The following is a 25,192-nucleotide window of genomic DNA, read 5'->3' as shown; positions in this document are numbered from 1 at the left end:
GTCTCTCTCTGTCTCTCTGTCTCTACCTCTTTCTGTAACTCTTTCAAATAAAAATAAATAAATAAAAAAAACTCAAAGTTTGGAACAGCATTCTCATAGATAAGCTATATTCCAAAACTGCATGCAAGGAATCAAACCAAGGTCCTTTTACAAAACATCAGATTCTGCATAGTTCTAGTGTGGTCACATTTAAGTCATTTTTGCATGCTATTGTTTACCTGCCTCACAAAATTTCTCTTTGCTTTTTAAAGTCTCAGAAGTTGGTTACAATTTGAAAAGCTATGTGAAAGAAGAAATTTTTTTTGTTTTACTGCTCATGGATCTATAGCAATTAGAGAAATGTGTTCCACCCGGTAGCCCCAAATACTACTAAATAAACAAATGCAATGTACTTCAGTGCTAATATCCAAAAGAATTAAAGTGCATGTATATACCATACTATTATATTTGGAGCTGGATGGTTTATGTACACTACTTCTATAAGTATCAAAAAATTTAGAAAAAGATTATATATTACCCACATCATAAAGTTTTTGATAGCTGAAATTATAATCACTAGTTGCTATTTATGGAGAATTACAAACCATATATATAATATAATAAACATCCAAAATGGTGTTATTATTTCAGAATTTCATTCCTTTTCAAGGAAAATTATATTTCACAGTTTGAACATAATATATTTTTAATTTATTTTCATTTATCTGAAGGCAGAGACACAGAAATAGACAAGAGATCGTCCATCTACTGCTTCATTCCACAGATGCCCACAAAAGCCGAGGCTGACCTGCATCAAAGCCAGGAGATGGCAGGAATCGAAGTACTTGAGTCTTCATATACCATCTCACAGTGCACACAGCAGGAAGAAGCTGGAATCTGAGCCAGGATTCAAGCCCAAGCACTCCAACACAGAATACAGGTGTCCCAAGTGGTGCCTTAACCACTGCACCAAGTGCCTGCCCCTTTCTTACTGGAAAGATGAGGACGAAGAACTTCGAGTCAATGACCACCAAATTCCCATCAGTCATCCCCGGAATCACTCTAACATTCTCTGAGTCCTCACCTTCTGACTGTGCCATAGGAACCAACAGGAAGATTAAACACAGAACACATTCAAGTAAAGACATGGTTTTATCCAATATGTGAGAACACAAAGACAGCTAAGATTCCTGACATTGTAGTGGGACAAAACACTTATTAAGAGCATTCAAGAATTTCCCAAACACCAGTAGGGTTGCCCAACAAGACAGATCTGCGAACAAATTTGGAAGAGAAGGAGAAAACAGGTCTATTTATCCCAGGACTTCTCATAGGCTTTATTTAATATGCAGGCTCACTCCTATAAAAACATTTAGATCAGCTTCTTCAAATTTATTTCACTACAGAGGCTCCTTTAAGAGCTGTTACCATTTAGGTGAGTTGCACTAACCTCAATTCACTGGCACGTAAGAGACCCACTCCTGGTAGATATTAATGTCTAGTGTGCAACTTGGTAATGATTTAATACAAAAAGGATTTTCCACATAAACATATCAACAAAATGCTGTGTGATTTAAAAAAGTACTAGAGGGAGTCATGTCACTTCCCTGGTTTTTGGCTTCACGAATCTAAGTATCATTGCATAGTTGTATAATGCATCTTATGGAAACAGTTTTTCTGAAAATAAGACTTAATGAAAAATAAGCTCTTGAATTTAACACCATGGGAAATAATTGTCTGATTAGACCCTGACTACAATATTCATAAAAAGTATCTCCTTGTAAACACTTGGTTTAATAAATTTCCTACTTAAAAATTGAATTAAATATATAAAGGTAAGATGTTCCTGCAGAAAAATAATTTCCTAATGAGCTGTAAGTCATGCAGCCTATTTAGCAGAGTTATTATAGTTATTACCAATAAAATCGGTCTCCCATTTAAATGTGGAGAAGCAGCAATGGCCCCAATACCAATTATACATTATCCCTAAATTACACGCTGAAACTTGGCGGAATCATGCCAAGATGTAATCAGAAGGAATCATGAGGTGAGCAATTTTCAGAGCTCAATTTAATTCAACATCTTTTAAACTGCATCTTCCAAGATCATAATTACATTTAGCAACTGGTTTGATTGGAGGGAGAAAAAACCATACTGCTTCACTGACCACCATTTTACGTACTTGCTGGAATAGCATGGCACATGATACCACCCAGGATAAGACCAAAGGGTAAGAAGAGCAGCAACGCAGGAATTCCTTTAATTCTGGTGTAGGTAACATAAAACACGGGGCCTATGTTTTATAACTGTCTCACAGAAAACATTTATTTCTATTTATCACAGCAATTAGAGCATTGGTCGACCAGAAAGAGAACAGGCTGCAGAGTAGAATAAGGGGTTGAGCTTGTGAATCTGCCTCGTACAATCTCTGTGAAATTAGGCAAGATGCTTAGCTGTTATGATTTCTTTAGATTTAAAACAGGATTTATGGGCTTGTTTTACAGAATTTTGGGGAAAATTAAGTGTCAAACATTTATAAATATGTATGTACACACATTTATATATATACACCAATATACATGTCATGTATATTTATACTGTACGGTTCTTCATGTGTATGTGTCCGTGTCCTAGAGTTGGAAGACCGTTTTCTACTCTTAGACACCCAGGCAGGGAGGAGGCACCTGGAGATCAGAGAGTAAGTCCATGAGAAAACTACAACCAGAGAATCCCAAAGCAGACAGAAAAAAGACTCAGTGTGGTTAGCTACTAAATCAGCCAAACTGCCTCACCATTAGCCTTTTCATAGCATGACGAACTTTTGTGTTTCTCCAATGGGAGTCTTCCACCTGAAAACTTGGCAATTTGCCACCCAGGTCCTCCTTCATGCCTACCTGGGCAATCTTGACAGCCCCAGAGAACTTTGCAGTAATGTTATCAAGGAGATGGAGGCTGATAAAAATAATATTAAAGGTTATTTCCATTCTAAGATCCTCTGTTTATCAGATAATTCTATGATTTTATGAATAGATTTATTCAAAATAATATATCCTAGGCAATTTTTTAAAAGATTTATTTATTATTTGAAGGGCAGAGTTACAGAGAGGCAGAGGCAGAGAGAGAGAGAGACTTCCATCTGCTGGTTCACTCCCCAGATGGCCACAATGGCTGGAGCTGCGCTGATCCAGAGCCAGGAGTCTCTCAAGTGGGTGCAGGGGCCCAAGGACCTGGGCCATCTTCTACTGTTTTCTCAGGCCACAGCAGAGAGCTAGATTGGAAGTGGAGCAGCTCGAACTTGAACCGGTGCCCATATGGGATGCCAGCACTGCAGGCAGCGGCCTTACCCACTATGCCCCAGTGCGGGCCCCTAACCAGGCATTTAATATTTACTCTCGGGAACAGTCTGCATGTCCCTTTCAAAACTCATGTTGAAATCCAGTTGCTGGGGCTGGTGTCGTGGAACAACAGGTTAAGCTGAAGCCTGTGACACTGGAATCCCGTATGAGCACTGGTTCAAGTCCTCCAATTCCAATCCAGCTTCCTTCTAATGCAACAAGGAAAGCAGCAGAAGATGGCCCACATGCTTGGGCCTCATCCATCCATGTGGGAGACCTGGTTGGACTTTCTGGCTTTGTCCTGGCCCAGTACTGGCTGTTGCAGCCAACTGGGGAGTGAACCAGTGGGTGAAAGATCAATTTCTTTTTCTGTTTCTCTCTCTCTGCCTTCCAAACAAATAATCTTTAAAAAAAAAAATAAAGAAATCCAGTTGCCACGGAACCTTTAAGAGGTGAAGCACCCCCATCGTTATCACACTAATGCCTTTGTGGTAAGTGCAGCACCTCTTGCCCACTCTGTCTTAGGTGCCTTTGCTTTTACTTCCACCATGTTATGACACTGAGAAGACACCTGCCAGCACCAGGCTCTTTGACGTCCCAAACGTCAGAACTAGGAGCCACATAAACGTCTATCACTTATCAGTAACCAGTGTGTGTTGTCCTGTGACAGCATCAAACAGAGTTGCTCCAATTTCAAGTTTGATAAGGCAGATTTTATCGAGGTTAAAAAGTCCCACCAAGTGGCCCACGACCCCGTAGCCAAGCATATGACAGGGGCTGAATGTAACTACACTGTTCTTTTCTCCAATATTTTTGCGTGTAACACCCAGAGACACTACATCTTCATAGTGTCTAGAAAGCTATATGCACGGATGAGGAGCAGCAGAGGGGATAAATGAAGCATATAAATAATGTGTGAGAACCAGAAGTTTGTCTTCACACGACTGACTTTTGCTTCATGGGGTTTGCTCTCAATCTGAACTCCTTGTGGAAATGGAATTTTTTTTCAGTGTAAAGTGGCATTGCTTACAAACATTAAAAACAAAAGGTTGCAGATTTGGAGCAAAGTATGTTGTGTGGGTATCTGAGGTAGATATAATCCAAACTTAGAAAACTACACCTATTCTCATAGCTTAAGGAATTTGATCTCATACTTTTGATTCCATGCTGGGTGGCAGAGTGTACACCCAGGCAATGCAGTTGGTTTGCTTCACCATATGTTGCCATCCCAGGAGTGGAGTGTGGAGACACAAAGTATTGACTAATTTTTTTTTCCATTAAATCATGGAGGAAACACACCTGCCTCCCAGTTACATCTGCAGCATGGCATTGCCATGCCCAGAGAATGAGAGTACTCCCTGAAGGACAGGGAATAGCCCATAAACCAAAGTGAATAATTACAGACTTGTAGAAAAACAATCAGAATATGTGAAAAATATGATCATCAGTGTTGACTGTCATACTACTACAGACATTTATAGAGGAAACTGACTTAAATACTGGTACATTTGACAAAGATTTCTCTGGAATGCATTTTCCATATATTATGATAATGTCTTAGGGGCACCTGCTGTGGCACAGTGGGTTAATGCCCTGGCCTGAAGCACCGGAATCCCATATGGATGCTGGTTCTAGTCCTGGCTGCTCCTCTTCCAATCCAGCTCTCTGCTATGGCCTGGGAAAGCAGTAGAGGATGGCCCACGTCCTTGGGCCCCTGCACCCACATGGGAGACCCAGAAGAAGCTCCTGGTTCCTGACTTGGGATCGGCTCAGCTCCGGCCATTGTGGCCATCTGGGGAGTGAACATCAGATGGAAGACTTCACGCTTGCTCGCTTTCTCTCTCTCTTTCTCTGCCTCTCCTGTGTGTAACCCTGACTTTCAAATACACAAATAAATCTTTAAAAAAAAAAAAACTCAAAATGATCAAATGAAAATTTCTCCATGGAGCTATTTAAGGAAATTAAAATGTTAATTATTCTGCAATTCAAGTAAGTGGAAAAGATAGTTTAAAATGGCATTTAGGGCATTACTTTGACTTGAAAGAAAAACAATGATGCATGATGTTCATTCGTAGTCGGCAGATAATCTGTAGAGAAAGAGCTCTTTCTGGGTATTTGCTCAGCGCTAAGGTGCATTTTTAGCACTTGGTTACTTTACGTGTCCTCTTTTACTAGCCAGGCGTTCACTTTGAGTATGTCTCGTTTTCCAAAAAGTGTGAATTATTTTATGGCAGTTGGCAGGCCATGTAACTGTAAGTTAAGAAAAAAAAAAAAAAAACAACTTAGACCTTAGCACAGCCTAATTCACATGGTGTTATACCAGATGTGCTATAACAGTTATTGGCCAAGTTAACACAGACCGATCATTTTCTATCTGGACCAGACAGCATACTTGGCAGGGGTGGGAGCAGGGGAGGCGGGGGGTCAAATACTGAAGCTTGCTCTCAACTCTTTCTTTCAAATAAATAAATCTTTCAAACCAAAAGCAAACATGACAAATGCCTGATTCTGGTGGAAGCAAGCATGGTTTCATCAATCCTCAGGGAGATCCTGAGTACCCACAACATTTTCATCGCTGAGTAGTTAATACACCCCTCATTGATTGACCGATCATGCCCGTTTCTGTCTACCAGCATCAGTAATTGACGTTCCTTTCCTGTTTAATTTTTTCTGACAAGGAAATGAAAACCTCTCAACTTAAATCATTTGCAAAATTTAGTGCAGGTGTAAAATAAGTATTAATGTTTGATTTTTTCATATTTGAGAATGGTTATAAGTTTCCTCTAAGAAGGAAACAGCTAAACAGCACAGAGAAATATTCTGATGAGTTTCATTTTATTTGTGTGTTAGGTGGACTGAAGAGGATCAAAGGTCAACTATACCTGACTATTTATACCTCAAAAATCCAGCTCATAAATTCAGTTCAACAGCTAAAATAAGAACTGTTAAACGTGAAGTCATTGACATTTAGGTTTAGAGGCTGGTAGCAGAATCTTTCCCTTTTCATGATTAGGGCAAAGACCGCACTGATCATTTTAAACTTCATTTGAACTTTCATGAATCGGCCATTTGCATATTAAAATCTAGTGAACCAGAGCTCAGAACGTGCACCTGTGATAGACAGGTGAGGGGGTGTTTGTCAGAGACTCTGGTGTGTTAGAAACAAGGAGACCAGGAAGCTAACGTCCTGAGGGAAGAGGAGGAGGAAGGGGCACATTCATTACTGTACTGAGGAGAATGTGAACAGGTTGCAGGGACCTGGGTTTGAGGTACAGAGCTCCCTCATGGTTGTGTCCTTACCTGCAGCATGGGGCAGACACAGGCGTGTACTCATAAATGCATCAACCACATTTTGATAGAAATACTACTCAAGGGGCTGGCATTGTGGCACAGCAGGTAAAGCTGCCACCTGAGACGCTGACATCCCATGGTGGGCACTGGTTTAAGTCCCGGCTCCTCCACTTCCAATCCAGCTTCCTGCTCAGGTACCTGGGAAAGTAGCAGAAGATGGCCCAACTATCCAATTCACTGCCATAACAGAAGTGTGAGATACGGCAGTCTGTGGACGATGCTACAATTGTGATTAAAGCACACACACACACACACACACACACGAGAGCCTCCGTGAGACTGACCATCAACCTTACCTCCCCTGGTTGTCAGAGGAGAGATGGAGAAAGTATTAGCTGGAGGAATGCTATCAGTCAGTGTCACCCCCCACCCCCCATGTTCTATACAGGGAGAAATGCCTTGCTGCCTTCGCATCCCTCTGCTACACCAAGTGGTTCCAGGCCAGAGCCAATGGGCTGAAGTCCTGTGTCACTGCCATCTGGGTCCTGAGAGATCTGTGCACCTGTGTGCCCACCGGGGGTCCTCTCAGAAGATGGCCTCTGGAACTTTTGTGCAAGGAGTCCATTGGCATAGCCAACAGACCTATGGGTGCCGGCAAAGTCCTGCAGAGGGTGCTGGAGTGGCTGGCGTCAGGCATCAGGATGCCAAATGGTTCTGGCATTTACCTTTGTGAAAAAGAAGCCACTAATGCTATTGAGCATCTAGACAGACAGCAACGGGAGGATATCACACAGAGTGTGCAGCACACACTGTGCCTTGCAGCGTTTGACCAGTTCCATACAGTCGTGGGTGTGGACCCCCTGCCTTCTAAGATGTCCAAGAAACCAAAGAACGAAAACTCCATGGACTGCCTCGTTCAAATCCCCCCAGCACCACCTACACCATTACACCCATGAAACGCCCAATGGAAGAGGATGGAGAGGAGAAGTCACCCAGCAAAAATAAGATTCAAAGACAGAGGAGAAGGCTGAGCCTCCCCAGGCCATGAACGCGGGGATGAGGTTGAACCAGCTGACACTGGGACTGCAGTACAAGATAGATCCGCAGACAGGCCCCGTGCACGCGCCCATCTTCACCACGTCGGTAGAGGCGGATGGCGATTCGCTCGGGGCCTCAGGGTCATCCAAGAAGAATGCCAAGCCGCACGTAGCCTTCAAGGTGTTCCAGGACATGGGCTTGCCCACGGGTGCCGAAGGCAGGGACTCCAGCACGGGGGAGGACTCGGTGAGGAGACAGAGTCGCAGCCTGCTGCCTGTGGTGGAGGCCGCCATCTCCACCCCCAGCGCTGCCTTCCCCACTGATGCCACAGCCAAGCAGGGGCAGATCCTGATTAAGCATGGCAAGAACCCAGTTATGGAGCTGAACAAAAAGAGGCGTGGCCTCAGGTACAAGCTCATCTCAGAGACCGGGGTAGCCGAGACAAATGTTTTGTTGTAGAAGTGGAGGGACGGAAGTTTCGAGGTGCTGGCTCCAGCGAAGAGGTGGGAAAAGCCTGTGCTGCACTGGAGAAGCTTTTTCCTGGTGCCCCTCTCACCCTGGAAGCCAACACAAAGCCCCAGTCCCTGTCAGAGGCTGTCAGTTCGCTGCCAGGCCGCATGACCCTGGCTCTGACCTGGGAGGCCCCATGCACAGGGAAGCGCCCCCACCCCCCAACCTTCCAGGCCGGGCTGAGCAGGGAGCACCCGCGGGAAAGGGCGAGGCAGAGGATTCGGTGGCACCAACCACGGAGGCTACGTGAATGCTGGCACCGGGCACAGGAGCTACACCTACAAGGGCAATGGGCGACAGCAGGCCGCAGTGACTTTCACAGACTGCTGCGGCTCTCATGATTTGGGGTCTTCCTAGAGCGTCTGAAAGTACTGCACACAAAATCAACTTTTTACTCCAATTTCCTCCAACTCCAAACCCAGCGTCCATGCCACGTCCCTGTGCTTCACCGGGTTTCTCAACCGTGGCTTTCCACCGCAGCTTGTCTGAGACTCAGCCCGCAGAATTTAAGACAATGGCAGTTTTTATCATGGTTTGCCTTTGAACTTGGTCATACTGAAGTTCACAGTAAGTGGAAAACACTTTTCTCAGGGAATGTATTTTTTGTGCAGAATTGCACAGAACTCTAGAGCCAGCGTTGTTCAGCATCAAGGCAAAAGCCCACCATTGCTTTCTACGGAAAGCATTACTTTATTTAAAGGCCCCCGGAGCCTCCCGCCTGTCCCCAGCGCCAAGCGCGCCCTTTGCTTGTGTTGAGCGCGCGAAGACACGCACGCCGCGTCCCTGCGCTCGCTCAGCGCACCTGCGGCAGCGCCCGCACCCGGAGGCGAACAGGGTGCGGTGTTCCTGGCTCTCACCGTGACAGGGAGGGACGAAGCAGCCCCTGACGGGGTCGGAGCCACTGCAGAGGCAACGCAGAGCGCAGCCGGCGACCCTTGGTCCGCTTAGGCGAGGCCAGGCCGGCGGCCCTGTGGGGTTTTGTTATCGTAGGATAAGCACCTAGCTCGTTATTGTCGTTTTCATTTGGGGTCCTTGTGTTTTGCCTGCCTGCGACTCCCCACGCGGAACTCAGGGAGCCCCGAGAGGGAGCGCGCGTCGGCTCCCAGCTCGTTCGGGCCGGGCGCGCTGGTGGGCCCGCCGTCACCGTCACCGTCACCGAGGTCCTGCACAGGTCATCAGGGAGGCCGAGACGGTGGTGGGCTGCTCCGGCCTCCCCAGCTGTTTAAACTCGGCGAATCCTAGCCTGCGTGGCACGTCCGGCTAACCTCTCCATACAGCATGTCTGGTTCTCGCCCCCCTTCTCTCGGGGCTTTCACACACACACACACACACAGGTGCACACACACACACATATGCACACACACACATATGTACACACACATAGGTGCACACACATAGGTGCACAAACAGGTATACACATATGTGCACACACACATATGTACACACATATGTATACACCCACACAGGTACACACCCACACAGGTGCACACACATATGTGCATACACATAGGTGCACACACACAGGTGCACACACACACATAGGCGCACACAGATATACACACATATGTACACACATAGGTGCACACACAGGCATACACACATATGTGCACACACACACAGGTATACACACACATATGTACACACCCACACAGGTATACACCCACACAGGTGCACACACACAGGTACACACCCACACAGGCACACACCCACACAGGTGCACACACACAGGTACACACCCACACACAGGTATACACACACCCACACACAGGTACACACCCACACAGGTACACACCCACACACAGGTACACACCCACACACAGGTATACACACCCACACACAGGTATACACACACACAGGTACACACCCACACACAGGTACACACCCACACACAGGTATATACCCACACACAGGTACATACCCACACAGGTACACACCCACACACAGGTATACACACCCACACAGGTATACACCCACACAGGCACACACCCACACAAGTGCACACCCATGCACAGGTACACACCCACACACAGGTACACACCCACACAGGCACACACCCACACAGGCACACACCCACACAGGCACACACCTACACACAGGTATACACACACAGGTACACACCCACACACACGATACGTGGATCTTCGGCGAAGTTTTTGAGGTTCAAGGTTTTTCTTCTGTTTTCTCTCTGAGTAATGCCCAGGACGCCCAGAGTCCGTCAGCACAGGAGCCACCTGGCCGCGAGAACGGAACCCCTGAGGGCCGCCGGCCTGTGCTGGGGGCAGCCGCCGGACAGTCGGATGCCAGTTTCAGAAAGGTTCATGGTACCTTCGTCTCTTTCCTCTCCTCTCTCTGTTGATTTCAGCCCTTGCTTTAAGCAGGTAGCAATAATAAATGTGTATGATTCGTATTTTTCCAACGAAAACTTAAACTGCTGCTACACACTTTGTACAAAGCTGGCTTATGCCACATGAACAGAACCGCAAGTTTGCTCCTCTTTGTATTCAGTTTACAGAGTGAAAAGGTCCAGATTCGGTACCAACCATCTAATCAATGAATGATACTTAAAAACAAAAATAAATACTACTCAAATATTCACCAAATAGTTTCCAAAATACCTTTGCCCTTGTCCCAGAATTACAGCACTAAACAGCAACTGTGATCTCGCCTAATGTAGCCCTGGAAATTCCAAATGAGGTTGTTACTGACGTGAAAGTTTTAAGCACATAGAAAAAAGTCATGCACTGAAGAGTGACCGACTGACAGCAAGTATAATATCTTGTTAGTCTTCCTGCCACGTCCCCCCCAAAAAATAGAATGGTTTAATATAAAGTCACTGGCGGTAAGACCACAGGTACTATTTAATATTATGGCTTGATTCTAAACAGAAACTGTTTTACAGGTATGTGGTGATTAGCTTATGTGCAATGCATCTCAAAGTCAGTTCTCTTTTAAAAGATTTCATAACTCGGATGTGTTAAGCTGCTAAGACTCTGTTTCTATTTTGAAAGTATGTTAAATACAGTTCAAAGTCTCCCTTTCTAAAAAAGAAACCCAGAAGATTAACTATCAAACAACCCCAGAGGATTCTTTAAGTCTTTGTAAATGACTGCCACCTAGTGGACACTTTCTACAGCGGCCGCTTTCTGCTTAATACCTCCAGGGCCAAGCTGAGCAGTCGTTTGTAACCTACCTTACCCCAGAAACTGAACAGCAGCTTGAGGACTAAACGATAGGAACAAGCTTTCACAACCCAAAAACTGGACACCAATTCTGTAACTATGTTTATGTGTTTTATAATTTCACAACCAGCTCAGTATCAAGAATTCTACTATAGGGCCAGCACCGCGGCTCACTAGGCTAATCCTCCACCTGCAGCACTGGCACACGGGGTTCTAGTCCCGGTCGGGGCGCCGGATTCTGTCCTGGTTGCCCCTCTTCCAGGCCAGCTCTCTGCTGTGGCCCAGGAGTGCAGTGGAGGATGGCCCAGGTGCTTGGACCCTGCACCCGCTTGGGAGACCAGGAGAAGTACCTGGCTCCTGGCTTCAGATCAGCGCAGTGCGCTGGCCGCAGCGGCCATTAGGGGGTGAACCAATGGAAAAGGAAGACCTTTCTCTCTCTCTCTCTCTCCCTCTGTCAACTTTGTCAAAAATAAAAAAATAAAATAAATTTAGAAAAAGAATTCTCCTATAGGGCTGGCGCCATGGCTCAATAGGCTAATCTTCTGCCTGCAGCGCCGGCACACCAGGTTCTAGTCCCGGTTTCCCCTCTTCCAGTCCAGCTCTCTGCTGTGGTCTGGGAGTGCAGTGGAGGATGGCCCAAGTCCTTGGGCCCTGCACCCCATGGGAGACCAGGAGAAGCACCTGGCTCCTGGCTTCGGATCAGCGCGGTACGCCGGCCGCAACACGCCAGCCGCGACAGCCATTGGGGGGTGAACCAATGGAAAAGGAAGACCTTTCTCTCTGTCAACTCTGTCAAAAATAAAAAAATAAATTAATTAAAAAAGAATTCTACTATAAGCAAAATACCTAAGGAAATAAAAATCTATGTTGTTCCTCATCAGTTTCGCCATTGCTAACATGGAGTGCATAGTGGAGTCTGCCTCACCAGGGCTGTTGTGAGGATGAGTCAATATGGGAAGCTCATGGAACTGCAGGCAGCCCAGATGTACTCAGCCTTGCAAGGCCTATTCAGTCCATGAGTGTCAATGGGGCAAGACAAGCTCTCCCAGATGCTTATCAGATCTACCTGGGTGACTTCAAATTGAGCCATCTCCCCACCTTTCTGATTATCCAGTTCTGATCAATCAGCGCCCCCATCTCCCATCCTTCCTTGTGTACTCACAGACTGAGTCAACTCCCCCAGACCTCCTTACCGATAAAAGTGGGCTATACCATCACACAAATTATTGAGTCCTGCTATAGATGCTCAACTGTCCACAGTCCTAACTTGTAGGAGCACAAAGCTAAGAAGGGCACTTCGCAGAGCTGCACCGAGAATGCACTGCGTCTGTTACAAATTACCACAGACTCTGCGGCTTCAGACAACAGAAACACCAAGGTGTCGCAGAGATTTGGCAGTCAGCAGTCTGAAGTGGGCATTTGCTGGGCTGAAGTCAGCCGTGTCTCAGCCTGCGTGCCCTCCAGGTGCTCGAGGGCAGGATCCTTTTCCTGGTCTTTGCCAGCTGTTCTTGCATCTTTTCCTTCAACTTTGGAGCCGCCAGTCACATTGCTCCAACCTCTGCTTCTGTCCTCACATTGTATCTGACTGTCCTGCCTCCTTTTTCAGTTCTACGGATCTTTTGATTCCACTGGGCCCACCCAGGCAACCCATAACCACCTCTCGCCTAAGTCTTCACCTAACCCCATCAGCAAAGTGTCCTTCCCACAGAAAGTGGCATAGGCACAGGCTGCAGGGATTCGGCCAGGGCGTGTTTGGAGGTTTCTGATTCCAGCCACTGTTGAGGGCAGACAACTTGAGTAGTCAACAGGGAGAGTCACAAGCAGACAGGACGCCTGGGAGCAAATTAACATGAACTTCACGAAGCACTCAATGGAAAATTGTCAATAGCTTAACAAATCTCACGCAAAGGGAGCGGAAGAGAAATTAATAGACAGCCTACAGCTCAAATATCATAAAGAATTTCAAGACTTTTTACAAGCAGTTTGGTAAATTAGGATGATTTTAGCATTCTCTAGCTCAGTGAACTTGAATAATTAACTAAGTCTCTGAGCTTTGGTTTTCTCATCAAAACACAAAAGAGAGCTAATGAAAATACATGTAGAAATGAGATACGGAGCATGTCTACCTATTGCTGACACAGTCACAGTAATAACTGGTACTCAGTAAACTCAAAATGATCATACATTGAATTTTCAGTGCTCATGCTACTGACAGAACTTGTGTTATCTGTCAGGGAACTGTGCAAGCCAGTGTTAAAGTCATCATTCTTACCGTGTCCCTAACCCTGTGTAGGTCTGGGGTTCTGTTCCTGTAACTGCAGGGCAGAACCACAGGCTAGAGTGACCCCAGAGTAATTCCTACCAGCGACAGCACGACTATTAACAGCCAACAAGCATGAGCGCCTAACACTGTGCCAGATGCTGCCCTCATGTTTTATGGGGCTCATATTCTTTAATCCTCACGATGACCCTATGAGCACACAGGAAGTCACTTGCCATCATCTGGACAGGGCCCTTCTCATGCTAAGATGACTGACTCATCGGCACGTTACACAACACAGATGTGCTAATCCAAGGGCAAGATCAGAGTGGATTGGAATGTCATATAGCCCCAGGAAGCATCTGAAATCCCTGTCTAAAACCTGTCACTGACAGATCATGAAACAGGCAAACCTGCTGGCCTGCGCAATCCACTTTCCAGTATAATTTATTTTCATAAAGTACTTAAAGTGTTTGCAGGCAAAGTCCCCCAGGGCTGGAAGACAACCGAATGGGAGCCTGCACGCGAGGCATCAGATTTCTGAGCGGAGCTTCGGACTCTGTCCCTCCTACTCCACCCTGCGCTGTCAGGGCTGCTCACTCGCAGAAACCCCCTGTGGCCTCCGATGAGTCATTCTGACTCCATGCTGCCTCCAGGACGTGGAGAAAGCAGAGACTGGCCTTCGCGTTGGGTACTCTGAGGTCAGACAAGCAGACAAGCATTGCGGGGAAAACCCTGGAGCATGAGGGTGAACCCAGTGAGAGTCCCAGACGTCTACAACACTGTTGGGAAACCAGACCTGTCCCTCATGCTAGTGAACAAAGATAGAAAAAGACATAAATATGTACTTTCTCATGAGTTTTTGAACCAATGTGAGCTAAAAGGTAGCAATATGCATGGCTGAAAGAAAATAATTTGTCACCATTTTTAAAACAAGAGCAATAAACAACCTAGCAAAGGACACAGAAAGTGGCAACAGGATTACAAACTTTCTTTTCCAGAGATCTCATAAAAAAGTAGTTGTAGTTGAAAGTTGAAGGTGTTTCCAAAACTATTACTTAGTAGAAACAAATAAGCCTACATTACTTCGGAGCAAAACACTTACCAGAATCTCAGAACTGAGTCTCTCCTGTGGTTTAAAAGATTAAGAAGGGCAAGTAGAAAACATCTCCTTCTCCCCTAATATTATCTACCTTAATCACAAAAAAGAATTCAATTGGAGGTTTATCCACAGGTGCAGGCAAAATAGTAAACAGACCAGGAGGTGAACTGAGCATCACTGATGGACAGAACTGAATACAAGACGGGATTTATGTATCTGAACCCGTAGGGGAAGGTGGGTTCTTTGAAGGTCCTTCTGTAAACACGTGCATTTACTGGAGTCACACGAACATGTTTATGCACGTGTGATCACCCCGTCCAGCCCCCTGCTCCCTTGGCAGAGAGCATCCTAGGGAAACAGACGGATAAGACTTGGTGGAGGCTGGGGCTGCTCCAAGGGAGAGGCCTCCGTGGGGAGCTCTCTGCGTGGCCTGGGAACGCTGAGCCCCAGCCTCCAGCAGGGAAGGTTCTCTCCATTTACTCTGCATTTAGCACACATAACTTAGGACTCAGTAAATTTGTATAAAAGAAGATGATGGACATTTGAATACTTATCACGTATCAGATGCTATTTGAAGTATTTTATGTTTTCAACTTAGTTAATATTGCAAATGACTCCATGGAATATTGAGGTACAGAGAAGTCAGAATCAGAGAATTTGCCCAAGGTCACACAGCAAATAGGTGCGAGACCAGAGTTCAAGAGCAGGCAGCTGGGCTCAGAAATTCTCAAGAAAGAAGGGGGGTGAGGGGATAAGAAGAGTGTGTGTAAGGGGAAGAAACAAGAAACATACAAGCAAGGAAAGCGAGAGAGCACGCTCTGCTGATTCTCTTTGGGATTTCTTCCCAAGTCCAGTACCTGAGGCCAGATAGAAGGCATCAAGAAGGTAAAAGCAGCCAAGTAAATTAAAATAATAATACTTGAGCAGATACCCCAGAAAAACTCGGTTCTGACTGGTATTAGCTCTGTCTCGGGGCTGTCCTGGCTCAGCACCCCCTGCCCTGCCTAGATGGTGGGAACAGAGGCTGGGAGACCTGAGGCCCACACACAGCTGCCCGGGGAAAGGAATGTCTTCCACCTTGCTGTTTCGTCTGTCTGGGAAGCAGGACAGCGCTGTTTCCTGCGAGTGCCATGTGGATGTCTCAGGCCACCGTGGAAGGCAGGTGAACCATTAGACTGTTACTCCATTTCCGCTTCTATCCTCCAAGGCTTTTGGATCAGGGTGGCAGCCTATGGTCATCATGGGGAACAATGTCAAATCAACTGTGCCCTCCCTGCCCATTCCTCATGTCTACATGTGACATGATTAGCTTGCACACCCTGTCCTTCAATGGCAAGCACTGAGAAAACACTTACGCGAGTAGAGGACTTCCTTCCACGGAGTGATTCCCGTCTGACCCTCCAAATCTCTCATCCACCCACGTGTGCCTCTGTGAGGCATGGGATGAATTACAAGTCCTCTTCAAAGAGGCAAAGGAAGACTGGGGATGACACTGCATTGTGAATGACTCATACCAGCATCTGCGGGTCACAGAGCAAAAGAACCAGTTAGGGGGAGGAGGAGGGCGACAGGAAGAGAGGAAAGGAAAAAAGTGACAGAGCACGGCTGTAGGATGTCCCGCAGCTCCCTGCTCCCTTTGAATAGATTCTCACCAAGATACATACAAGTTGTCATCCGCCTGACTCAGCCAGCTCTTCATGACCACAATGAAACCCCTGAGCAGACTCCTGCATGGAGAAAAGCAGGTGTTTGGGCTCACAGTTCCAATGGCACAAGGTCAAGGGGTCTCATCTGGTGTGGTTTCTTTCTGACAGAGGATTGAGATGCATGGCAAGAGACAGGATGTGTATGGTGGCTGTCTGCTAGCTTGCTCTTGCTCTCCCCTCTCCCTCTTAGAAAGCCATGAGGATTCTGTTTTAGGAGCTCCTCTCTGATGACCTCACCCAAACTAACCATCTCCGAAAGTGTCACCCGCTCCCCTGACCCAGGCAAACACCATCACAGGTTGAGTGTCCACCTCCTTAATGCCTCACGATGGGGGACACTCAAACTATATCCAAACCACAGACTCATAGGTGGTAAGTATTGACTCAAGACCCAGAACACCTCAAGTTAAACCCCGGTCCTGTTGGCAGCCAGGTACATGGGCTGGGGCAGTTTCTTGCCCATGGGTACTTCTTTTACTGCTTCTGTGAGATGGGTGAGGGTTAAAATAATATATAAAGCATTTAGAAAAGTGCCTACCATGTATGGTAACCACACCATAAATGCCATCTAGTTTATGGTTATTAGCATTTTTATTAGTTAAGCATGATTGATAAATAAAAGGAAGAGCTTCTCAAAGTAACATTTCTGCAAATATTTCACTTGGTCTCATCAAATTAAATAGCACCATTGCTAATAAGCACAAAGAAAACTGCTGCGATTGTTTTCCTTTACATATTTGTTCCCCCGCTGCCAAGGTTATGTCACCCACACTTAGAGGCTGTAACTGACCACAAAGATGCTAATTTAATCACAGATTGCTCTGAAGCTGGGAAATAAGTAATTGCTCTGTCACTGGACTTTTAAAAGTTATTTAATAGGATTTACAAATATTGACACATGAGTCATTAAAAAATAAAACTTTTGTTTTTTGGATAAGGTTATTTATAAAGTCCTTCTATAATTTGGCTAATGTAAATTATAATTCTGCAATTTTTTATTCCTCACATCATTCACTCTGACAGTATTGAACGTTGAGGAAATATGAAAATGAATTACTTTGAGAATGACTTCAGAATCATTGAATTTCAGAGCTGAAAAGGACCTTGGAAGTCACACGCAGCTCGAGCTAGAGAAGCCACGTGTCTGTGCAAGGAGCTCGCACCTCCTCAGGAGGAGGAAACCATACTGCTTCCTCGTGGCACTGCCTTCTTGTCCACCCAACCCCACGCTGCCTGGGAGAGAACTGCAGCATATGCTCCTCACGGCCCAGGAGGCAGGTGGCCCCCTTTTGGCTTTTTCTCACGTAAACAAGAAGCTACGATGCAATCCACAGAACTGAGAGCTGTTCTGACAGAGGGCTTCTCTGCAAAAAAGGTCCCTTCCCGACCCCACTGCCTGAAATGACCAGGAACACCACCATTGCCAAACCATGTGACCTCCTACCCTCTATCACTTGCTTTATTTTCTTTCAGGGCATGTTTATAATACAAAATCAGTGTTACTATTAGATATTAGCTGGGTTAGTTTACTTGCCATCTTCCCTGAAAGAATATAAACCTCAGAGGGCAGGGCCTAGTTTCCCTTGTTCCCATCATACCTGGCATAGAGAATGGGCCTATGAACATCGACACTGCCTTGGCCCACACCAGAGTGGGTATATTTAACTCACACCCCAGTGTTATGTCCTGCAAGTTGATGTGTGGATACTGGGAGAGAGGACTGTCTTTCTGTGGGTCTGCAAGTTGTAGAATCATGTGGCCAGTTCTTGGCCAACTGGAGAGGGTGCACCAGAAAGATTCCAAGGAAAGACATGAAGAACCAGAGGGTGAAGGAGGAGAAAGGTAAGGATGACATGTTTCATATTTCTAACTAAACCTGAAACAAGGCTCATTCCCAGTAGTAGAAGCTCAACAATGTTCTGATTTTTTTACTTTATCTAAATTCCATTACTATCATTTGCAACTGAAATAGTATGACTAGTAGAGATTGGAGGGAGGATAGTTTTGGGGCCTGGGGTCTGGTTTGTGTTCTCACTGTGATTTCTGAGATTTGTCTTGATTGCCTTCAGTTTTTTAATTAAAAGAGAACAACATCAAAAGGAGTATTTATTAATCACCAGGAGGATTTATTTATTTACTGAGGCAGTGTCTGAAAAAAATCAATTTATTACAAATGCTTCCCTGCAGGTTTGCAGATTTCTGGCAATTAACAAAAGCTGCTATAATTCACCCAAAGAGAAATGTCCATTGTGTTGCCAGCAACTCATTTTGATAAATTAGACCCTGATGGTGTTGAATGTTGTGAGAAGCATGGCTTTGAAACTGCAGAGTAGCACAGACACTATTTGGGATTATGACTCAAGGGGCATGGAAGCTGACCACACGTTGCATCCAGTGACAGTCACGGCCACATGGGCTGACAGGTGTCAGTCATATGTATCAGGGTTGGACTCTCCCACTTAGGGGAGATGTGTTTATTGGAGAGCAAACGGCACATCTTGCAGGAATAGGGAAGTTAAATCAAACCAGCCCTACTGGGCTCCATCATTTGCTTCTCTCTACAAGCTGTGATGTTGCTGTGGCAACACATGAGGCCAGAATCCTCTTAGTTTCAGCCCAAAGCATGTCACCCACCTCACGGGAACTTTTTTTTTTTTTTTTTTGACAGGCAGAGTGGACAGTGAGAGAGAGAGAGACAGAGAGAAAGGTCTTCCTTTTGCCGTTGGTTCACCCTCCAATGGCCACCATGGCCGGTGCACCGTGCTGATCTGATGGCAGGAGCCAGGTGCTTCTCCTGGTCTCCCATGGGGTGCAGGGCCCAAGCACTTGGGCCATCCTCCACTGCACTCCCTGGCCACAGCAGAGAGCTGGCCTGGAAGAGGGGCAACCAGGACAGAATCTGGCACCCCGACCAGGACTAGAACCCGGTGTGCCGGCGCCACAAGGTGGAGGATTAGCCTAGTGAGCCGCAGCGGTGCTGGCCCGGGAAACATTCTTTTCAAACCCTTCTCTTCATTAACTCAGAATTGCCACTGATTGTGTTCCAGGTCCTGTTCTTGGTCCGACTCAAGAAGTCAAGGGACGCTTCCACGACTCTGAGGAGGATACGTATGCTACACGTGGATGGAGGGCTGGAGGCTGAGGGGGTGGCAATGAGAAAGGCACTGCTGGTGGAGTGAGACAAGAAGTGGAGTGAGGAGAGTGTGGAGGGGACACTGAGGTGTGAACTTGTGATGGGAGAGGGCTAGCGATCAGAAGGGCCCACGGGGTGTCTCTTTAGAATTCTGCTTTCCTGACACTGTTAAGAACTCTGAACAGGTGATCACAGTGAAATCTGAATTTGGGGAAGGAAATTCTCATAGCAGTTTAGCAGCTGCATGGGGGCTGGTGACAACTGTCTTAGCAAGACTGTGGAGACAGTTTTCTGTCTTCCCGTGTGCTGGTCAGCCTGGGGTTTACACTCATGTGGCTTTAGTACAGGCTCTTTCTTCTGCGGTTTTCTTTAATGATTAATATAGGGTGTTCTTCCCTTATTCATGGGGGTTTCATTCCAAGTCCCACAGTGGATGCCTGAAGCCACAGACTGTAGTTATTCCTATACAGGCATATACAAATGCAATGCCTTTTCCATCTTAACCTAGCACTTACAGTTTGAGAGAAGGCAGCAAAACTAGCATGGACTGTTTTATCCTTTTTCACAATTTTATGACTAGAATATTTGTTCTTATTTTAAATCTTTCCAGCCTTGCATGAGATGATCTCTTGGTTGATTAAATCAAGAACTTTCTCCTTTTCACTGAAATGAGGTACTTTATAGTGTGTTTGGCACATCTGAATGGCTAGCATCACTGCTCCTATGCTTTAAGGTCACTAAGTAAAATCAGGGTTACTTGAACACCAAGATATCTCATTCTGATAACTGAAATGGTTACTAAGTGACTAACGGGCAGGGAATGGGCAGGTAATATACAGTGTGATTACTCTGAACATAGGGATGATTCATGCCCAAGATATAATGTGGGGTTTCATCATGCTACTCAGGATGGCACACAATTTAAAACTTAAGAAACATTTCCAGAATTTTCCACTTACTGTTTTCAGACTATAGTTGAATACAGGTAACTGAAACCACAGAAAGTCACAACACTGGATCGGAGGAACTGCTGTAATCATATAGTTGTTCCATTAACCTTAGTGCGTCTCTACTTTCTCTGAAACTTCTGCAGTGTTTAGTATGTAAGATGTCGCCTCAAGCAGGTGTGACACAATTGCTAACACCTAAATCAAGAATCAATTGGATGAGAGTTTAGCTGATGAATCTCAGAAACAGGTGTAAGACAGGTCTGCTAGTTCCCCTCTAGGAATAAGACACAGTGCTGTCGTGAAGGCTCCGCACACCAAGGCCAGACTCTGCACTGGGGGGTCTTGAGGCTGCCCTGGAGAAGTAACATCTCAACTAGAGCTCAAGGGACAAGTCGAGAGAGAGAGAGAGACTGTACAAAGGAATTGTGAACGGCACAAGGAAATTAGTAACCAGAGCCCTGTGAGCTCTAGGGTGAGCGGGGAAGCAATGGTAGGCAATCAGGCGACAAGCGGTCCTGCAATGGATGTGCAGCAGCCATGGTGTGGTTAACTTGTTTTCAAATAGTATTTACATACAAAGTCAATCTGTGTATTCACTCAACATGGAGTAAAAGAAAGTTTCCTCAGACTAAAAATTAGGAAAAGGGAATGTTATTAAATGCAGCATTGGAGCAGGCATATTCAGGAGTTCCAGTACATGGTAATAATTAGAACTCTGCTTCAGACACCTCCCTTTTCAACCAGTTATCCAACCGAAAGCACCATCATCGTCATGGGTTCATTTTCAAAGCAGCCTCATAGCATCATAAGCATCCGCACTTAAAATACAACCAGAATTATGAAATCATACACTCTGAGTTAGACAGCACCATGAAATTACCTAGACTGGCACCTACCACCCACCTAGTGAATGAATCCACTGAATTTGTGTCCCATGAATATGTGAATAACCACAGTGATAAGGAATTGATCATGAATTTTACCCCATTTTTAAAATTAATCTAATTGGTAGAAGCATCTTTATTATTTGATTTGGAATCATATGGTGTCTAATTCTTCTTCCATAAGAAGCCTAGTAGTAGTTTCTAATCCCCATGCCAATCCCAATTAGTTGATTTGGCCAACCATGGACCCTGGCCTGTGTGGGAATTTGAACCTACATTCAGATTTGTTCCTGAACAGGGCATGATTCAGCGGCTATGCCTGCCAGGAATTCTCAGAAAGTGGCAACACGCATGGTAGGTTTTTCATTCCAAACTCAGACTGTTTAAAGGCGACTATAATAGTTCTGCCACCTCTGTGTTAAATGGGACCTCTGTGAACATCTGATCCATAGGAACAGCTAATAAAAGCCTCCCAAGTGGGCTCAGGCACAGCTTCTAGTGCTCCACGCGTGGATTTTGCTTGGACATTGTGGACAACGTCCACCTGAAAACCATCATAACATGCCTCTCCTTTCCCACCTGACTCTTGGTTTGCTGGATTTCAGTGCAGGGTCTCCACTGCTCCTGTTAAACTTCATCTAATTAGGTTTAGCTTTCAGCATATAAAATTGTTTTTTAAATATACTGAGGTTCCAGTGGTTCTTACACTTACAAGTCAGTGTTTCAACACCAAAACAAATCCTAAATATTAAAATACACTGAAGGATGTACAAGTAGAACCTGCAACAAAGAGATAACCAGCTCACTTCAGAAGAAACCTCACCTGAGTCTTAGGTTCTAAGACAGGATTCAACTTAAGACTTAGTCCTCTTCTAAGACTCAGCCGCAAGGCCTGTTCTCGATGAAAGTTTCCCTAATTAATCAGTCTTAAGGAATCACCCCACAGCAATCAAATGCTTGGCATTTGCCACTTCATGAGTTATCTTTTTTCTCTCCCTTCCACCGGTCTGTACACTCTGAAACAACAATCAGGTCTCCTGCATTTTGCTATCTATCTAAGGTTAGGTTGTCTAGGAAACAGGAATAAGACAAAGACTCTACTGAAATGTGTTGCCCTTTGGTGAACGCAGGTGGAAAAAAAGGGACAATGCAGGGAGGGGAGACAGAGGGCTTAGTTGCAATCTTACCTTGGGCTGACTCCAGGGAACAGAGAGATGGCAGAGGACTGAAACATCGCAAAGGGCAGGCTTCTCTATACCCGGCCGGTCAGTGATTGGGCCTGGCTTCCACGAGGAGGGCGTGAACACCGACTGTACCTCACAGCTGAGCACAGCTCTCCGGCGTCTTCAGCCACAGGCTGTGAGCAGCCTGCACTCAGAGCAACTGGATGAGGGTCTTGGGAGGAGGACCAAAAGCACCTGCTGCAGAGTCCCTTCAGAACCCAGCACGGCATCCGCACACACGAGATACGATAAATGTTTGTTGATCGAGTTGTTTGACCAAAAGAGCAACTTTTCTATTCGGTAACCTTTTATTTTCAGTTATTACTCAGTTTGCTCTCGGGCTTGTGAAGCCAAGGTTGGCAATAATTGGGTAATTTGGCATTAAAGAGACAAAAGGAATTAAAAAAAAACCACTAGATGTCATAAAACTTGAATCCTATACTATTTGCGAAAAGTAATTCTATGGAATTTTTGGCCAGTGATTTATTATTTAGCCAATAAGAATATTGGCTTTTATTTAGTGTTGAGAAAGTATGATTTGCCTTCAAAAGCTGTTAAAAGAATTTAAAGAGGAAATCATTGATATGGAAAAAAGGATGTAAAATTCTTTAATTTTTTAGAGAATCTTCTGACTGAAAACATATCACCAAGATTTTAGGAAATTTTTAACAGTGTCATGCTTACAGAAATGACTCCAGTACAATATGAAGTTTTTTCTTTTCTGGGTCATTTAGAAGTTGCCACTATTCATGACACCCTATCATCCCAAATACTTTAATTTGGATTAATTTAAGGCTAAAATGCTGCAGTACCACAATGCAACCACCAAACTCAGGATATTAACACAGATACATTGCCCTGACCAGATCCTCCATTCCGGTTTCAGCAGCTGTCGCGCTAATATCTGTCATTCGGCACTCGGGACATCAGGTCAGGGGCACACGTTGCTTTTGGCTGCCGTGTCTCTCACTTACTAGATGAGAATATTCTGGACAGTTCCTCAGCCTCTGCTTGATTTCCATTTTGAAGACTACACACAGTTGTGCTTGGGCCTCACCCTGATTTGGGTCTGCCTCACTCGGCTTCAGGATTAGAGGCAGGTGTGTCTGTGACAGGACGCCCATGGTGCAGCTGTGTTCTCTGCCTTCTCAGCCTGCCCCACTACTGAAGACAGCAACTTTGGCTTCTTGTCCTGTAGGGCTTCTCTACCACATCATTACTGTTCTCTCCTTTATAATTATTTTGTAAAAAGAAGTTTTTGAGATGATGTAAGTATCTGATCCCTTATTAATCTACCAACTTACTTTCTACTTACATCCAGATGGAATTATGGTTTTGTATATCATTCAATGGCTCATGTTACTGTCATTACTTATTTTATGATGAATTTGCCCCAAAGAAAGCCAGCAGGAGTACCTACAATTCCCATCCTATGAACATTTTGTTGTTGTTGTTCTGGGGCGAAATCAAATGGTCTGAAACATCCTCTGCTTTCCCTGTTCCACTTCTGAAGGACCTCCCTGCTGCTACCCCTTCTCCTCTGATTCATCATCCCTCTCCAAACACCACCAGCAACCATGCCCACCTGTCCCAGCCTCAACTAATGGTTTTATTTTTTTTTTTTATTTGACAGATAGAGTTAGACAGTGAGAGAGAGAGACAGAGAGAAAGGTCTTCCTTCCGGTGAATCATTCCCCAAATGGCCGCTATGGCCGGCGCTGCGCTGATCCGAAGCCAGGAGCCAGGTGCTTCTTCCTGGTCTCCCATGCGGGTGCAGGGGTCCAAGGACTTGGGCCATCCTCCACTGCACTCCCGGGCCACAGCAGAGAGCTGGCCTGGAAGAGGAGCAACCGGGACTAGAACTGGCGACCATATGGGATGCTGGTGCTTCAGGCGGAGGATTAACCAAGTGAGCCATGGCACCGGTCCCGAAAATGGGCATCTTATACATGGGTAAAGTAGGATCCCTGTCATCGGTGTGGATGGGAAGCAAACAGGAAAGGTTGGGTTGTGCGTGTGTCAAAAAGGCCAGGGGCCAAGCCAGAATTAGTAGGTGGGCTGCTGTTTGGGGTATACATGCTCACCATGGAACAACGAAAAAAGAAAGTGTGTAGACTTAATTCATCATCAAAATGTGTGTTTTTATACAATGAGAACTCTGGAAAGTTCATAAACAAATCAGCAAAGCTGACTCAGCCTCCATGTTGTCATCAGGAAACTAACAGCCAGGTCTTAGACGGCCTGGCTGTCCACTCTCTCTCCTGGTGCTCATCTAACTCATGTCTACAGGGCACCTTGGGCTATGAAGTAAAAGCCACAAGGTCAGATCAGGCATTTGGCCCAGTGGTTAAGATGCCCACATCTGGCTGGCGCTGCACCCCAGGTTGTATTCACAGTTGGGGCTCCAGATTCTGTCCCGGTTGCCCCTCTTCCAGGCCAGTTCTCTGCTGTGGCCCGGGAGTGCAGTGGAGGATGGCCCAGGTGCTTGGACCCTGCACCCGCTTGGGAGACCAGGAGGAAGCACCTGGCTCCTGGCTTTGGATCAGCGCAGCGCGCCGGCCACAACGCACCGGCCGTAGCGGCCATTTGGGGGCTGAACCAA

General features: G+C 45.8%; 1 protein-coding gene and 1 pseudogene across 16 annotated transcripts in view; one reads left to right on the top strand and one right to left on the bottom strand.

The window, feature by feature from the left end:
• LOC149122466 (uncharacterized) overlaps positions 1 to 22,874 on the bottom strand; it is a 182,159-nt gene extending 159,285 nt beyond the window's left edge. For 6 of the 16 annotated variants that reach the window (XR_016219459.1, XR_016219460.1, XM_089312003.1 and 3 more), the window contains exons 1-3: positions 22,555 to 22,601; positions 16,359 to 16,421; positions 16,050 to 16,214 (exon numbers count right to left, since the gene is read on the bottom strand). Coding sequence is in view for 4 of the 16 variants with exons in the window: in XM_089312003.1 (XP_089168129.1) it covers positions 16,050 to 16,214; positions 16,359 to 16,421; positions 22,555 to 22,601 (275 nt within the window). In the remaining 12 variants the exon portion in view is untranslated. Of the gene's footprint in view, positions 1 to 5,139; positions 5,565 to 6,614; positions 6,804 to 16,049; positions 16,215 to 16,358; positions 16,422 to 22,554 lie in introns of those variants that run through there. The other 10 variants (XR_016219467.1, XR_016219466.1, XR_016219468.1 and 7 more) reach the window with 9 other exon arrangements.
• On the top strand, positions 979 to 8,510 carry LOC100345962 (interleukin enhancer-binding factor 3 pseudogene; annotated as a pseudogene).
• Positions 22,875 to 25,192: the final 2,318 nt, after the last annotated feature.

This window comes from Oryctolagus cuniculus, chromosome 13 (genome assembly GCF_051225735.1).
Source record: "Oryctolagus cuniculus isolate XC-2025 breed Fujian yellow rabbit chromosome 13, ASM5122573v1, whole genome shotgun sequence".
In the NCBI taxonomy this organism is placed as follows: domain Eukaryota; kingdom Metazoa; phylum Chordata; class Mammalia; order Lagomorpha; family Leporidae; genus Oryctolagus; species Oryctolagus cuniculus.
The sequence above is the reverse complement of the archived record's forward strand: the minus strand, read 5'-3'. Positions and strand labels throughout refer to the sequence as shown.